At 44.9% G+C, this 16666-nt stretch overlaps 1 protein-coding gene across 1 annotated transcript in view; it reads right to left on the reverse strand.

Annotated features, from left to right (window-relative positions):
• The window catches only part of LOC143297936 (uncharacterized), a 32032-nt gene extending 28723 nt beyond the window's left edge, over positions 1–3309 (reverse strand). Inside the window, exons 1-2 of the mRNA XM_076610546.1 lie at positions 2933–3309; positions 1967–2289 (exon numbers count right to left, since the gene is read on the reverse strand). Coding sequence (XP_076466661.1) covers positions 1967–2289; positions 2933–3027 — 418 coding nt within the window. The 5' untranslated portion in view covers positions 3028–3309. The remainder of the gene's footprint in view (positions 1–1966; positions 2290–2932) is intronic.
• Positions 3310–16666: the final 13357 nt, after the last annotated feature.

The following is a 16666-nucleotide window of genomic DNA, read 5'->3' on the forward strand; positions in this document are numbered from 1 at the left end:
ATGAACACTGGTTTTCATAGCTGAGTGATCTGTGTGCATGTGATGTGCATGCATGCATGTTTGTTGCTTTCAAAACAGCATTTCTAGTGAGTTTGTATCTCAAATGGTAATTTGTTCATGATCCTCTTCCTTTCCATGCTTCATTAATTGAAGGATAAATGCTAATTAATAATCAAAGGTACATTAATTCATTATCATTTATTACCTTGTTCTGCAACAGACTCAATGTCAGTGTCCCTATCATTGTACGCTGAGAATGAAGTCAGAAGAGATCAGATACCTAATACACTGAGACAGAAACACAATTAGCATGATATTTTTCTTGCATGTCCTCTCTTTGCAGAATGTTTGCCCTTTCAGTGCCAAACCTATTCTATGCTCAGTGACAACTATTTGCCAAAGTATAATTATGGTGACGGATTTGAAAAAAAAAAAAAAAAAAAAAAAAAAAAAAAAAATCCAGCAGGCATACTACTACAAGAAAGAGTATATATAACCTATACTTTTCTGAAAATGAAATGAACACACAATTCAACTATGACAATTTCAGGTGAACTGAATGATTTGCAATAAGAAAATTCCTGCAACGACGCCAATGAAAAATTCTGTTCCAAGGCACTTTTTTGCACACCAGAAAGGGACGGAAATTTCCATTCTGGGACATACATGACAATTTCATATTAAGTCAATTATTTTGTGATAAGAAAATTTACTACAACGATGCAGACAGAAATTTCCGTTCTTGGGCACTCAAGGGGTTAATTACCATAATTATAAGAATGATTCAGTTGTACAGGCACTTGAACTGTCATATCAATTATCTTAGTTTATCAGGAGTGACCTGCCCATGGATAACGTCAAACAGCAGGAACAAATAGCTCTGCCATAAAATAATATCTTTTAACTGTTATTGTTTTTTTTTCAAATATCATGAGATTTGTTTCCCCATTCATCTGTGTTTTGGTGACGTGAAATCGGAGTTTTTGTGCGGTGGATTCAGTAGCAGAGTGCTACAAGGTCCATTTGTGCATCGACCTGTGTTCGTGGCTGTACTTCAGCCATTGCACCGGCAGCCTCTTTAGGAGCGGTGCTCTTCCACCAGAATATTACAGGACATGCTTAACACAAAGCCGAAATCAGTATTTACTTTGTTCTTCGTGTATTAACCTTTCTTTTTATTTTTATTCTCCCCCAAACCCTTTTGAGTTTGTTATCGCGAAGTTTAAAAAAAAAAATTTTTTTAACCTGAAATTGACTTTCTGCATTCATTATCAGTTGTTTCGCTTGTCAGTTTAATGACTTCTCTTTTACGAAGTCCTTTAAGTAATTTCCTGTAATTGTATTTAGATTTTTTTTTCAAATTTTCAAATTTTCACCCACATTTCACCCTCATTTGCCCAGTTTTCCACAACCCTCCATTCATTCACATCTCCCACCCCTTCTAACCGATAATACTCAAATTTATTCATAAATACTTTAACAAAATTCTTCAATCACCGATATGTGTGACAGGACATTAAACAAAATTCCTCCTTCCTTAGTTTATCATTTTCGTTTGTAAAATGATGAATGCATCCAAACTGAGTATGAATTATGCTCCTGTCCAAATATAATCAGCTGATCATACTTTTAGAACTGACAAGCTGACCTGATCAGGGCTGACATCAGCCTGAGGAATCAGCTGACGGTGCCTTTAGATCTGGTGTTTGGATCGAAAACTTAGGACTTCGAGTAACGTTATCTTGGGTGTTGTGTTTGTATTGCTGCTGCAGAGCAGACAATAACATAAACACATAGTTCACTGAAATGCTAATAATCAGTTAACTGCTAATCAACACTGACCATCATTACTGATATGGTCTGCTGCACATAATGTTCACACATGCAGTTACATTTCCTTTATCATTTATGCTTTCGATATTGACAACATGACATGACGTCAAGTCAAACAATCGCCCAACTATACCTTTAGAGCGGCTGTCTTTGGAATGAGAATGGGAATGCGAATGAGACTGAGGGGCCGATTTCCAGTGGTGAGACTTCGTGGACTTGGACCTTGGCGGCAAGGGGGGTGCGGGTGGGGGTGGTGGGGGTGGTGGCTGCGGTGTCCTTGACCCCAAAGATGACAGCATCCCCATGGCCCGATGGAGCATGCCCGGTGGCTTGGCGTCTGCCTGCCGTGCCTTTCTGTCACTGCTTGTGTTGGCTGTTGAGGCTTCCTGTGCCGCAGCAGTGACCTCCCCTGGTGCTTCCTCTTCACCCAGCTCATCTCCAGAACCCCCAGAGTCACTGAAACAGAAGAACACAGTGTACATACAGGTACAAACATGCCTACGGTCACGCATACACAGCTCTCTCTCTAATGCACTCATGTATGCACAGGCATTCAAACACAGCTACATACACCTTAGGCCTGGAAACAAATGCTATGTACATGTCCACACACAAACACATATACACAGACTGAAAATATGTGTGTGTGTGTGTGTGTGTGTGTGTGTGTGTGTGTGTGTGTGTGTGTGTGTGTGTGTGCTGTTGCAAAAGAATGTCACTGCACTTCTTTTGATTGCGGTTTTTATTTATCTCCTCAATTTCTCTGTGAAGGTTCCAAACTGAGGAATGCTCAAGGTCGGTATCACTGATGGTGGTGCTGGCACTGCGCTTATTCAGTTACTGCCCAGCACTCGTCAACTATGCTATGCTTTTGTTCTTCCAAACCTAAATCGATCTTACACGAAACGATGTCATAATTTTGGGTGAGTGGAGATGTCAAAAGGTGATGTCAAAGCGTACTGACTGATCCATAATTACACGCTATACCTCATCTGCAGGGGGATTCTTTCCTGAACCTTATTACACTGCTCTCAATCCTATACAAAACTGCGTCTGTTGTGGGTCACATTTTATCTGGATACAACTTTTCCACACTTACCTCAAATCCATTCCTTCCATGAACTCTTCATCCGACACCACCTCATAGCTTTCGTCGGTGACATTGTTGTACACGTAGGGCGAAGCGAAATTCATCTTGGTGATGGCTAGCAGAATCCACCCACAGTTAACCGATGGTTTGTGTCATTCGCTGATTTTGCAGGAAAAAGAACTTGACTAAAATTTGCTGAGTCTTAACACGAAATAACAGACAAAGAAACTGAATCTTGTGCAGAGCAAATGTGCAAAATGTTCAAAATGCGTCGATCAATTACTTGACTTCTACAAAACTGAGTGACAATGCCAAATTACGACCTCCTGCGCTCTATCCGTGATACCTGTCAACAAGTTGAGTCGAAACTCACTCCGTTGATTCGGTCCTCGCCTCCCGGATGTTTCATGCGTAGGAATTTTCTTCGTAGATGTCTAAAAATAGCAATATGATCTGTGTTCGGAATTATTTTCCCACTGGCAAGTGAAAGAATCACTTGTACACTTCATGACTTTTCAAATAAAAAGAAACTTGTGCTCTAGTCTTAAACTTACGAGGATTTCAATCACCCACTCAATGTGTTCGTCAAAGAAAAAGCAAACAGTAAAAGTTCATTTCACTGATCGGCAGACTTCCTGCATGAGTTTATTTATAGAAAGCTTACACAGCTTTTTTTTTTTTTTTTTTTAGAAATGGAAATCCCCACAGATTTCCTTGTCACAGTTTCCACGCACCACACAAAACATCATGACACAAAAATAGTAGTGGCTGTCACAGGGGGTGGTGATCATTTGAGCAGAGGTAACTTATATAGTCAATCTGCATTCCATTGAATACAATTTGCTGTTGATTTATATCCTCGTGCACTGCATACGTCGAAAAACGGCGTTTGTGTTTACTCACCAAAATCCACTTTTTCCCTCCTGCTGTGTTGATCAAATCACCGTCCAAAAGTAGAATAATCGTTGAATTACTGATGTTGTGTGCATTTTCCAGCACTGGATGAAGTGCCCTCAAAACTGTGTTAAAGCTGTGTTACTGCTTGAGTTTTTTGTTTGTTTGTTTGGACGAGTTGTAAACCTGGCCAGCAAATTTATAGCCAAGCCCCAGCAACAAACTGCCCACCCCGTGTACCAATCTGCTCTTCGCAGAAAAGCACTCCAATTTTTTAATGATTCCACTCATCCACATAACTCTCTCTTTCAGAAACTTCCTTCTAGCAGACGTTGTAAAATCCCACTTGCAAAGAAGATTGTGTACAAAACGTCACCACCTCATCACACAACTATGATTTCATGTCTTGATTTATCTTAATTTTCTTTTCTTTTTTAATGTCTGCATGGTGTGTGTCCATCGAGATCGATGATGACCATCGTTGTCATCCAGCTGGGGGATGGGGGGAGGGTGGTGGTGGTGGGGGGGATGCTCATGAATCTATCTGTGAATGCGCAGATGGCTGAATAGTCCATTCTGCGCACGAAATGTTCGCTGACAGTTGGGGCAGACAAAGACAGGCATATCATTGTCAGGGAGCTTGTTTGCCCGTGACTTTCTGGCCTGCCTCTTCTGAACAGCTGCAGCAGTCCTGTTGGCCTCGCACAACTTGGCGCCTTTGTGCACAGCAGCGCGCCATTTGTCACGGTCCACTGCAGATTCCTCCCAGGAGTCAGGGTTGATATCAAACGCTTTCAGAGAGACTTTCAGAGTATCTCTGAAGCGCTTCTTCTGACCTCCGTGTGATCCGTCTTCCCTTGTTGCAGCTCGCCATAGAAGAGCCTTTTGGGCAACCGATGGTCTGGCATGCGCGTCACGTGTCCAGCCCAGCGAAGCTGGGACTGCATCAGGATGGTGAAGATGCTGGGAAGGGTGGCTTTTGCAAGCACCTCCGTGTCTGGGGTCATGTCTTGCCACTCGATATTCAGTAGCTTCCTGAGGCATGTTGTGTGGAAGTGGTTCTGCTTCATGGCATCTTGGCATGTCGTTGGTACACTGTCCAAGTTTCGCAGGCGTACAGTAGTGTGGGGAGAACTACTGCTCTGTAGACCTTTAGCTTGGTCTCAAGACCAATGCCTCTTCTGTTCCAGACATTTGCATAGAGTCTACCGAAGGCTGCGCTTGCTCTTGCAATCCTGACGTTCACTTCATCATCGATGGTCGCATTTCGTGTCAGTGTGCTGCCAAGGTATGTGAACTGCTCCACCGCACTGAGTATCTGACCGTTGACTGTGATGTTGGGCTCAACGTAGGGTTTCCCTGGGGATGGCTGGTGGAGAACTTCAGTTTTCCTCGTGCTGATGGTAAGGCCGAAGTTCCTGCTGGCAGTGGCAAACTTGTCGACGCTGAGTTGCATGTCAGCTTCAGATCCAGCGTTGAGAGAACAATCATCAGCAAACAAAAAGTCTCTGATGATGTCTGTCATGACCTTCGTTTTTGCTTGAAGCCTTCTGAGGTTAAACAGCTTGCCATCTGTTCGGTACTTTAGGCCGATTCCAACATCGCCATCTCTGAAGGCATCTGTAAGCATTGCAGAGAACATGAGGCTGAACAGTGTTGGAGCCAGGACGCAGCCTTGCTTGACACCATTTGTGACAGGAAAGGGAGCAAATGTTTCGCCATTGTCCTGGACTCGAGCCTGCATGCCTTCATGGAATTGGCTGACCAAGGAAATAAATTTCCGAGGGCATCCGTACTTGGCCATGATCTTCCACAGTCCCTCTCTACTCACGGTGTCGAAGGCCTTAGTGAGGTCGACATAGGTGGAGAACAGATCAGCATTTTGCTCCTGACATTTCTCTTGCAGCTGCCTTGCAGCAAACACCATGTCGGTGGTTCCGCGCTCTTTCCGGAATCCACATTGGCTCTCAGGCAAATGACCTTGGTCAAGGTGTGCTGTGAGGCGGTTTAGTAGGATCCTGGCAAGTATCTTGCCTGCGATGGAGAGCAAGGAAATGCCCCGATGGTTATCACAGGCTTGCCGGTTCCCCTTTCGCTTGTACAAGTGAATGATAGATGCATCTTTGAAATCCTGGGGGATCGTCTCTGCTTTCCACATGAGTGAGTACAGCTGATGGAGCTTCTCAGTCAGCACACTGCCTCCATCCTTGTAGACCTCTGCTGGTATGGAGTCTGAGCCAGGTGCTTTGCCACTGTATAGCAGACGGATTGCTTTCTGGGTCTCAAGAAGTGTTGGCAGATCGTCCAGTGCTTCGTTGATGGGGACTTGTGGGAGACGGTCTATGGCTTCATCATTTATGGAGGAAGGGCGATTTAAGACACTGTTGAAGCGCTCAGCCCAGCGTTCGAGAATTTTCTCCTTCTCGGTGATCAAGGTATTCCCATCTGCACTGAGGAGGGGGGTGGGGGGGGGGGTGTGATCCTGAGGATGTGGGGCCGTAGACTTCTTTTAAGGCATGATAGAACCTCTTCATATCGTGCCTGTCAGCATATCCCTGGATCTCATCTGCTTTGTCACTCAGCCACTTATCCTGCATCTGACGTAACTTTTGCTGAACAGTCCTGCGGATGGCATTGTACGCATCCTTTTTTGATGTGGACTTTGGGTTGCTCAGGTAGGCTTGATGCAGACGGCGTCTCTCATCCAGAAGCTGCTTGATTTCATCACAGTTTTCATCAAACCAGTCTTTGTGCTTTCTGGTCATGGGTCCCAGGGTCTCTGAAGCTGTACTATAGATCAGCTCGCGCAGGGTCCTCCAGTCAGACTCCACATTCTGGTTATCCAGAGAGGCGGATTCCAGACGATCTTCCAGCAGCTCCACAAAGGTCTGTTTGATGGTGATGTTTTTCAGCTTAGCGATGTTGAGCCTTTTGGAGCCTTCTGGCCTTGGGGGCGTCTCTTGTGTTGGATTCGAATATTCAGCCTCGAGACTACAAGGCGATGGTCTGTCCAACACTCGGCGCCGCACATGGTCTTTGTCACACGTACATTTTGCCTATCCCTTTTCCTGACGATGACGTAATCGATGAGATGCCAATGCTTTGAGCGAGGGTGCATCCATGACGTCCTGTTACGGGTAGGGAGGCAGAAAACTGTGTTGGTTACCAGCAGTTCGTGTTCTGCACAGGTCTGAAGCAAAAGCAATCCATTTGGGTTGCAGTGGCCCACGCCGTGCTTTCCAATCACTCCATCCCAGGAGATGTAGTCAGAGCCAACTCTAGCACTGAAGTCCCTTTCGGGATAGCAGCAATGACAAAGTGAAGGTCCTCGTAGAACTTCGCCTTCACTTCATCCGGGTTGGTCATGGTTGGGGCGTAGGCACTGACAATGGTGAGGTGCTTCTGGCCAGATGCCAGTGGGAGTTTCATGGTCATAAGCCTATCGTTGACTCCCTTTGGGATTCCAGCTAGCTTGCTGACAAGTTCTGTTTTTACTGCAAAACCAACGCCGGCCTCACGTCGCTCTTCGCTTCCTCGTCCACTGCAGAAGAAGGTGTAACCAGATCCCTGTTCGTTGAGCTCACCTTCGCCTGCAAGCCGGGTCTCACTCAAGGCTGTGATGTCGATGTTGTATCTGGCGAGTTCGGATGCAACTAGTGCCTTTCTCCTTTGGGGTCTGTCCGCGTCGTCTCTGTCCAGGAGAGTCCTTATGTTCCAAGTACCAATGGTGAGAGGAACGATCCTCGTTTTTTTCTTTTCTTTCTCTTTGTTTCGACCGCTGATGTAGGGTCCCCGCCAGCCGCGGTATGCTGGCCAGGGTGATAAGGAGCAGGCAATTTTTAGTGCACCTTTTCTAGCCCCTTCCTCATGCCAGGGAGGTGAGCAGTGCGTTCCTAAAGAGGGCTGCTCAGACTGACGGCTGCCGAGCTCCATCGCTGCTCCTGTCGATGAAGAACGACCCTATGGCCTGAACCGCCTGCGTGCAGGTCTGCGGCTGCGACTGCCAGTGTACCCACACCTGTCGTTTCGTCGCTCGCCTGTCGCCACAGGACTTGGGGGTGATGAAAGGATGAAGGATGAAAGGTCATTAAGGATGACTGATGACTTGCGCGATGAGTTTGTTTAAAGTGAAGAGGAGTTGCGCAACGTCGACCTCACTCTCTCGTCCGGGTCCACCAATTTCCAGTGGCAAGACTAAGTCGAGACGACTGGAGGATGAGCACGGATGCAGTGGATGACCAAGATATCCTTTCGCTGTCTCATCTTGCTCTCTGCACTCCACAGTGCGTTGCTGTAACAGCCTTCCTCTCCGTTGAACCGATAGGTTTCTTCCGCAGATTCTGCCGGATCCAGACTTCGCATGCATGGGTAGACACACCCCGGGGGCCAACTGCGTGTGGCATGCACACAACACGGTGGAGCTAGATGGCCGTCGGTGGCTCTCCTGAGCCGACGCCCTTTTATGGATCTCGTTTTTAATTCCATAAGGGTGTCTAGCCACCCGCCTCACCAGTCCTGGAAGGAAGCGGTGGGAGTGCCAGTTTAGTCGCCGGCAACCCGACCCTGAACAGGTTGTACTGGATTACAGGTTACCAGTAGCAGATCTAATGACCTGACCTGACCTTAATGTCTGCATAGCTGTAAGGGAAGTATGTGTGGGTTACTTGTTTCTTTTCATTTTATTTGTGTCTTAAAATGTTATGATCTTCTTAATGCATGAATATTTTCCTTTTATATAACGAGAATGTTGCACTTTATCTTAAAAAGTAATTTGTTTTCGTATCTGAACTACGTTTTCTTTTTACATGATTATTCATATGTGCGTTGCTCATTCGTTTTCAGATTCGATCTGATTTGTTGATGAGCATTTGTCTTTTAAAATGTTTAAAATATTTTCCCGGCTTTTTCTAATGATTGAAACATACACGGCGTACGCGGCACACACGCTCACACGCAGGCTCACACACGCAGACACGTGCGCACACGCACACACAAACCGACGCATATGCACACTCACAACCACACACATGCGCACACGTGCGCACACACGTACGCACGCACACCGTTGTTTCACTCTATCTTATAATGGAATGCTATTTTATGTTTTTCATTTTATATAATAACTGACTGATGTGTGCGTGGTGATCAGTGGAGGGTGTGTCAGTTATTCGTTTTTATCTCATGTTTGATATTGATATTAAAGTATTTTGAATTGAATTAGACTGAATTGAAATGAAATTGTTCTGGGTTTTTGTTTCATTTGTGACCCGTATGTTTTTGTTTACGCAGCATTAGAATCAGTTAGGCCTAATTCATTTAAAAGAATAAACAAAAAGTTATTGCAAATTTTCATATATATAATTCACATCGTACATAATTATTTTATTTCGATCAATGTCGTCACGTCAAAGCCACTCAGAATTTTGTAACCCTGTGTTAAACCGCCCTCGTGAACGATGCATGGTCTCCAAGTTTGTTGACAATGTGGAGTTTCGGTTTCACTGAGTTTTTCTCAAGGAGGCGTACGTCATGCACTGCTTTCATCAGTTCCTGTCAAATCCATGAAAGCTACAGCACATCTGCTAGACCTAGCACTGCTTGACCAGCACCATAGCCTAATGCAGTTAACGAGCTTAGTCAGGCCGTGAGAGCATGCATGTATTTGTGAACATAATAGTAAGAGTGCGGGAGTTTTATTTAATTTATTTATTTATTTATTTAATTGACTCACTTGTGCAAACAAAGTGAGTCTATGTTTTAACCCGGTGTTCGGTTGTCTGTGTGTGTGTGTGTGTGTGTGTGTGTGTGTGTGTGTGTGTGTGTGTGTGTGTGTGTGTGTGTGTGGTAAACTTTAACATTGACATTTTCTCTGCAAATACTTTGTCAGTTGACACCAAATTAGGCATAAAAATAGGAAAAATTCAGTTCTTTCCAGTCATCTTGTTTAAAACAATATTGCACCTCTGGGATGGGCACAAAAAAGAAAACAAAAAAAAGAAGCCTAATTATGTGCAAACTGCATTTACTGTTATATTTATATTTTTTGTATTCTCTAAACTTGGCACTTTGATCTGATATTCGACCTAACAACAAGAGCAGTCATTATTATCATTTTTTGTTCAAACAGGAACTTCTTTTGCTAATAAAGACATCATCTGAAGAATTAAATCAATCGCTAACTTCACTCGAATCACGATCAAAGCATTCTGTCACCTCTGAACTCTCTCCATACGAACGGCGAAAGAGACGACGTTAACAGCGTTTCATCCCAATTACCATCATCAAAATATTGCAAGCGGAACGCTCTTATACTGAAGAGGTAAATGTTGACAAAGAATACCACAATTCTGACGACGGAAGCTAAAGGTTGGGTCATTCAGACACCCACTGTACATCCGAGGGGTCTGTGCAGAGGAGAAGAGAGGACTGGCCGTACTGAGTGAGTTAAAGAAGTCACAGGTTACATTGATGAAATGCATTCAAAGACAGTCGAGCTGCACAATTCACCTCAGACAGCTGTCCCCCGGTACAGACAGCAGGTATTGACAGCGGCCAACTGGACAGCTGCACCCCTTGCTGTTCCACCCTTTCTAACGACGTTTTCGGGAACATGTGGTGCCAACAGTCAGTGAAGGTAATCACTGGCGTGGAGGAAGAGAAACGTCCGCCTTCACCTGGAGACTGTTTCTTGCATTTCAGCACCACGACACAGGGTTGGGGTCAGAAGGTGGGCCCTCAACGGACACCTCTCCGCACACCTCTCCCCGCCACCCCAGCCATCTGACCAGCACAGTCTACAATGCTGTAGCCACTCGTCCGACGATTCTTTGCCAGCGTGGCAAAGGAGGAGATTTTTCAGAGAAGGCGAGTGCAGTCATGTGTCCCGGGCACACCTGATAGAGATCGTTTTGATCCTTAATGAGACCACTCATGACAGGAGGGGCGTCAGACACGTGGTGAAAGAAAAGCAGAATCCGCAACTTCCTCGGCGGGATGGGAGCTAAGTAGAATCCTGTGTCAACTGCCGCAGAATCCATGTAGAGCGTGTGGAGCGCTGGGTGGCACTTGAAGAGCGAGGCCATCACTGCAGGCGAGAGTCCAGCAGACCCGTTCCCCGCGATGATCAGAAACTCGGGAAGCGGATGGTCGACAAACGCACTGAACAGCCACGCTGTAGCAGATTTCGGTTTGTGGCCATTCAAGTGAACGTCCTCGTACACACTCCTTAGCGACACAGACTTGAACCGTCTACAGTGTCCCACCAGTGTGTCGATGGATGCTTTGACGTTTGGGAACAGCGGAAAGGAGAGGTCCACAGATACAAGACTGTGTGCACAGTTCCTTAGCGAGGTGACGACGTCATGGGTCCTCTAGTATCGCAGTGCCTTGAGGTGCTTGGCACAGCTGTTTTTCCCGACGAATGTCGGCAGCATGATTGCAGGCATTCCCGACTCCACTGTCAAGTTGAATGTCTTGCTGAAGTCGGTGTCAACGACGCTCCGTTTGTGTCTGTTGACACAGCTCAGGGAAAGTTTCTCTCGGGTGGACAAGTACTGGAGAACGTTAAACCAAAACGGGTGTGTCCATGGCAGGAATTCAAACACCTGACGCATTATGTTGATCCGGTCTTGGTTCTGCTGCTTCTGTTGTTTCTTCTCTCTCTTGGCAGTCTGTTTCGCCTTCGGTTTGCCGCCCATTGTATTGGCTGTTGTGGACTTCTTTGCTTTAGCTGTCACAGGAGAGAACTGTATTCCAAGGCACAGGAGAATACAGTGTCACAGTGTGGTTTGGCTGTCATGGGAGAGAACTGTATTCCAAGGCACAGGAGAATACTGTCACAGTGTGGTTTGGCTGTCACAGGAGAGAACTGTATTCCAAGGTACAGGAGAATTCTGTCACAGTGTGGTTGAGACTTCCAACTCAATAACGATTCACTTGGAAGTGGAGATGAACTGACCAGACAGTTGCCGTGTGACCATATAGGCAGGCAAGACACACAGCTGGTAACAACAACAACAACAATAATAATAATAATAATAAGCATCTATACAGCGCTGAATCTTGTGCCGAGACAAATCAAAGCGCCGTCACACCAGTCAGTCACACGCATGCATAACTCTGGACTGAAAAATAACGAAGGGACAGGAAGGGAAGCTATCTTGGGACGAGGTCGGTTTTCGGGGCCAGACTTGAAAGAGCTGAGTGTGGAGACCTGACGAAGCGAAGGTGGGGAGCTCGTTCCAAATGCAACTGGTCCAGAGACAGAGAAAGAGCGGCTGCCGACACTGGAGTGTTTGAATCTGGGTATGCGAAGCCCGCCGTAGAGAGCGATATGGGGTGCAGATGTGAAGGCAGCCACAGACGAATAGGAAAGGGGCAGATTTGTGAATACATTTATAACAAAGAGTTCAGATCTTGTACTTTATTCTGTGTGAGACAGGGAGCCAATGGAGATGTTGTAAAGAAATATACAGGATTTATTGTTTCAATGCTTTTGTTTGTCTGTCTGTCCGAAGGTGTCTGTCTGCCTGTCTGCCTGCTGTATGTCTCTTCGTCTTGTGTTATTCACCCTATAGATTCATTTCTCTTCTTTTAGCTTGCACATTTCGATATTAAGTTTATCGTTGTGGGCAAAACACTGTATTTTTTTTCTGGAACGTCATGTCATTTAGACAGGGTTGGTTTATGCTAACCTTACTATTCAATTTTTTCTAAACGTTTCTCAATAGGAAAAAGGTACTAAAGGCTACCCACCAGTTCAACTGTCGACCTTTTTTCATTGATGTATTTCACAGGCAGTACCGCTGAATTGGGGAATAGGTCAGGGCGTGGTTAATGATGGGGTGCGTGTATTCGGTTATGAGTCTTCAGGGTGGATGTACTGGCTGGGTACAATGATTGTTCAATGAAGCTTGTCACTGTTTTCATATACGAAATCACCTGAAAAGAAAAAGAAACACACACACACACACACACACACACACACACACACACACACACACACACACACACACACACACACACACACACACACACACAGCACCAAAACATCTTAGATGGGGTATACCTAAACAAATGTTTCTTGTGGAATGTCGACTGGCAGCCAAACGCCTGTATAATTATGGGCCAATAAGGCGTAGTCGTCCTCGATTAACTATCTCCATACGAACGGCGAAAGAGACGACGTTAACAGCGTTTCACCCCAATTACCATCATCAAAATATTGCAAGCGGAAGGCTCTTATACTGAAGACGTGAATGTTGACAAAGAATACCACAATTCTGACGACGGAAGCTAAAGGTTGGGTCATTGAGACACCCACTGGACATCCGAGGGGTCTGTGCAGAGGAGAAGAGAGGACTGGTCGTACTGATTGAGTTAAAAAGAAAGCAATGCAGTTCAGGTTGTTGTTGCTCTGCTGTTTATATGTACATGTATAACATGTCTTCTGAATATAGATTTGTGTAAACCAAGGCTGTCACCGTTACAACTCTGATGGCGATCGTGTACACCGTTCACTTGAAGACGACTCGACCTGTCCTTTCTACGGTGTAAATTAATCAAACGCCAAAGAGGCGATCGAAATCGAACGTCAGCAGAGTATACGCGCACACACATACGCCATTGCTGTTGCGGATGTGGTAAACTACAGTTTACAGGTACTTCGATATGATTACCTCCAGCTAAGGGGGTTGTGTGTTTGTTTTCAAATCCAGTTTGTTTGGATGCCATTTAAATAACTCGATCGGATGTAAAAGTATATTATTATTTTTCCTCCCCGCTGAAATGTTGTGGAAACAGTGTCGGTTATGTCATGCGGGGCATCGTTATGTCATGCGGGGCATCGTTATGTCATGGGGGCATCGTTATGTCATGGGGCATCGTTATGTCATGCGGGGCATCGTTATGTCATGGGGCATCGTTATGTCATGCGGGGCATCGTTATGTCATGGGGGGCATCGTTATGTCATGGTCGTTATGTCATGGGGCATCGTTATGTCATGCGGGGCATCGTTATGTCATGGGGCATCGTTATGTCATGCGGGGCATCGTTATGTCATGGGGGGCATCGTTATGTCATGCGGGGCATCGTTATGTCATGCGGGGCATCGTTATGTCATGGGGCATCGTTATGTCATGCAGGGCATCATTATGTCATGCAGGGCATCATTATGTCATGGGGCATCGTTATGTCATGGGGGCATCGTTATGTCATGCGGGGCATCAAACGCGCACACACACCACACTACACCACACAAACAGGGCATCATAATCGAACGCACATGCGAACAGCCTAGAAAGCCTTTCATCGGTGGGAGGAAAATATGAACTGTGCAAACCGCGCTGTAACCACAAGTTGAGATTCGTCCCAAAATGCCTGTGGTAGAGCGAAGTGTTCATCGACTGTGCAGCTTGCAAAAGAAAAAAAGAAAGAAAGAAAAGAAGACATTAACTAACTAACTAACTAACTAACTAAAGGGCCACAGCCTTGGGTTGAAAAAAAAAAGGGGGGAAAAAAAGGACCGACTGACATAAAGAAAAAGATAAGGAAGAAAGGAAAGATGGGGCAGGCAGTAATCTACTGAATGAAAAAGATAAATGAATAGATGAATGAATAGCCATTGCAGCCACAAAAAAAGAAAAGAAAAAAAAGAGGATCGACTAACATAATACACAAAGAAACAAAACAAAAAAATATTGAAGGATGGAAAGATGGAAGGAAAGAAGACAAAGAAGAAGAAGTAAGATTTTCAAATTGAGGCGTCTTTACCTTGTCAAAAAAGAAAAAGAAAAACAAACAAAACAACAACAACAATTAAAAAAACCAAACAAGAACAAAAAAAACAAAAAAAACAAAACAAACAAAAACAACAACAACAACAACAACACACACACACACACACACACACACACACACACACACACACACACACACACACACAAAACAAACAAACAAACAACAACAAAAAACGTGAATACAGCGACAAACCAATCACAGGCACAAGGCTGAGTCTTCGATCAAGGTGAAGAGCTGCTAACGAAAAGAGATTAGCATCCTTTCTTGTATACATTGTTCATGGTTGGCATCTGGAGTGAACAAGACTTTATAGCAGCCAGCCAATCAGAAAAGCCGTTCTCCACTTTTAACGACTCCGCCACACACACACACACACACACCACAACACACACACACACACACACACACACACACACACACACACACACACAGAATAGAAAGGCCATACACAGGCAAATCAAAAGGACAAAGTTCAAAACACTCGCTCGATCAGGTTTGAAAGCTTGCAGAACCCCGACATATCACAAGCGACACTCGATCGGTACAAAAATACAGACGTTACTGCCGACTTCTGCATAAAACTGTCAGCGCTTTCCACAAGCATGGCTTTTGACCCCGAACATTGAAAAAGTGACTACAGCTTCCCAGAGAATATTACTACTGAGGTGTATTATTTTCACGTCCTGTGTCAGACTGTGTGGGCTGCTGGTCTAGCTGTTGAAGAATCGCTTCATTATTTTGTCCACGGGAGGTTCAGTCAAACTGAGGTAAGTGGGAAGGGGGGAAAAAGCAAGGGAAAAGTGATTGTTGCTGATGTTGGAAGGAAGATGTGTACTCAGATTTTGTATTTGTACAGTTAAAAAAAAAGGAGGAAAAAAAAGCAAAAAAAAAGCGCGTGTATATCCTCAGTCAAAAGCGAATACTTTTTACTGGATTCCCCCCCCCCCCTCCTCAACCAGCCTCCCCCCCTATCCAATTTTGAAAAGTGTGTTACCACCGTAGCAGATGCGCCACCTACTATTCACTGTCTTTTTTAGTTCAATTTTTTGTTTTGTTTTTAATAAAGTTTAGTTTCCTATCGATGTGGCATTTCAGTGTTGTCTGAAATAGCGCTCGCGCGCGCGCGTGCGTGTCTGTGTGTTCAGAATTCGGTAGCCGTAATGCGTGCCTAGTATCATTCAGCAAAATGATATTCTCTTCTAGGACTTTTTTTTGAAAATAGATTAAACGGGGATCTTTCACCATTCCGGGACTTGTTTTTCAGATTAACTGTCTCCATACGAACGGCGAAAGAGACGACGTTAACAGCGTTTCACCCAAGTTACCATCATCAAAATATTGCAAGCGGAAGGCTCTTATACTGAAGAGGTGAATGTTGACAAAGAATACCACAATTCTGACGACGGAAGCTAAAGGTTGGGTCATTCAGACACCCACTGGACATCCGAGGGGTCTGTGTAGAGGAGAAGAGAGGACTGGCCGTACTGAGTGAGTTAAACGGGATTTTTTTTCAGCCCTGGTATGCTTATATCACATACTGACAACGTGAGAGCTGTATGATCAATGTTTCTCCACTGCAATGGGACGTCATTTACAGCTTAGTCTTTTGTGAAGGACTATAACTCTCAAACCAGGAAACAAGACGCTGACTCCTAGTTCTGCATCCTTCACGGGGGGCTAGTTGGCCTTTGGGAACCTCCCCAACGCCGGTCGAGAGAGAGGGAAGTAACTTGTGCAAGACTCTCAGCTCTTATCAGATTCTAGCCCATGCAGATAGTCGGCACAGCATTAATTTTGCTTCTTATGCTATTCTGGTTGTCTTAGTTGGACACGACTGTCATACAAATTCAAAACGGCCCTGTGCAGTCGGCTGTTAAGTTAATTGGGCACCATAACAAAGCCAAATTGATCGAGGTGAACTGAATTCCAGGGACCGCGAAAGAAAGAATCTGTGATAAATGTTCCACGAACGAAATTACTTATGAGTTTCACTCTGTGTTGTATTGTATTGTATTGTATTGTATTGTATTGTATTGTATTGTATTGTACTG

Source organism: Babylonia areolata, chromosome 23 (assembly GCF_041734735.1).
Source record: "Babylonia areolata isolate BAREFJ2019XMU chromosome 23, ASM4173473v1, whole genome shotgun sequence".
In the NCBI taxonomy this organism is placed as follows: Eukaryota; Metazoa; Mollusca; class Gastropoda; order Neogastropoda; family Buccinidae; genus Babylonia; species Babylonia areolata.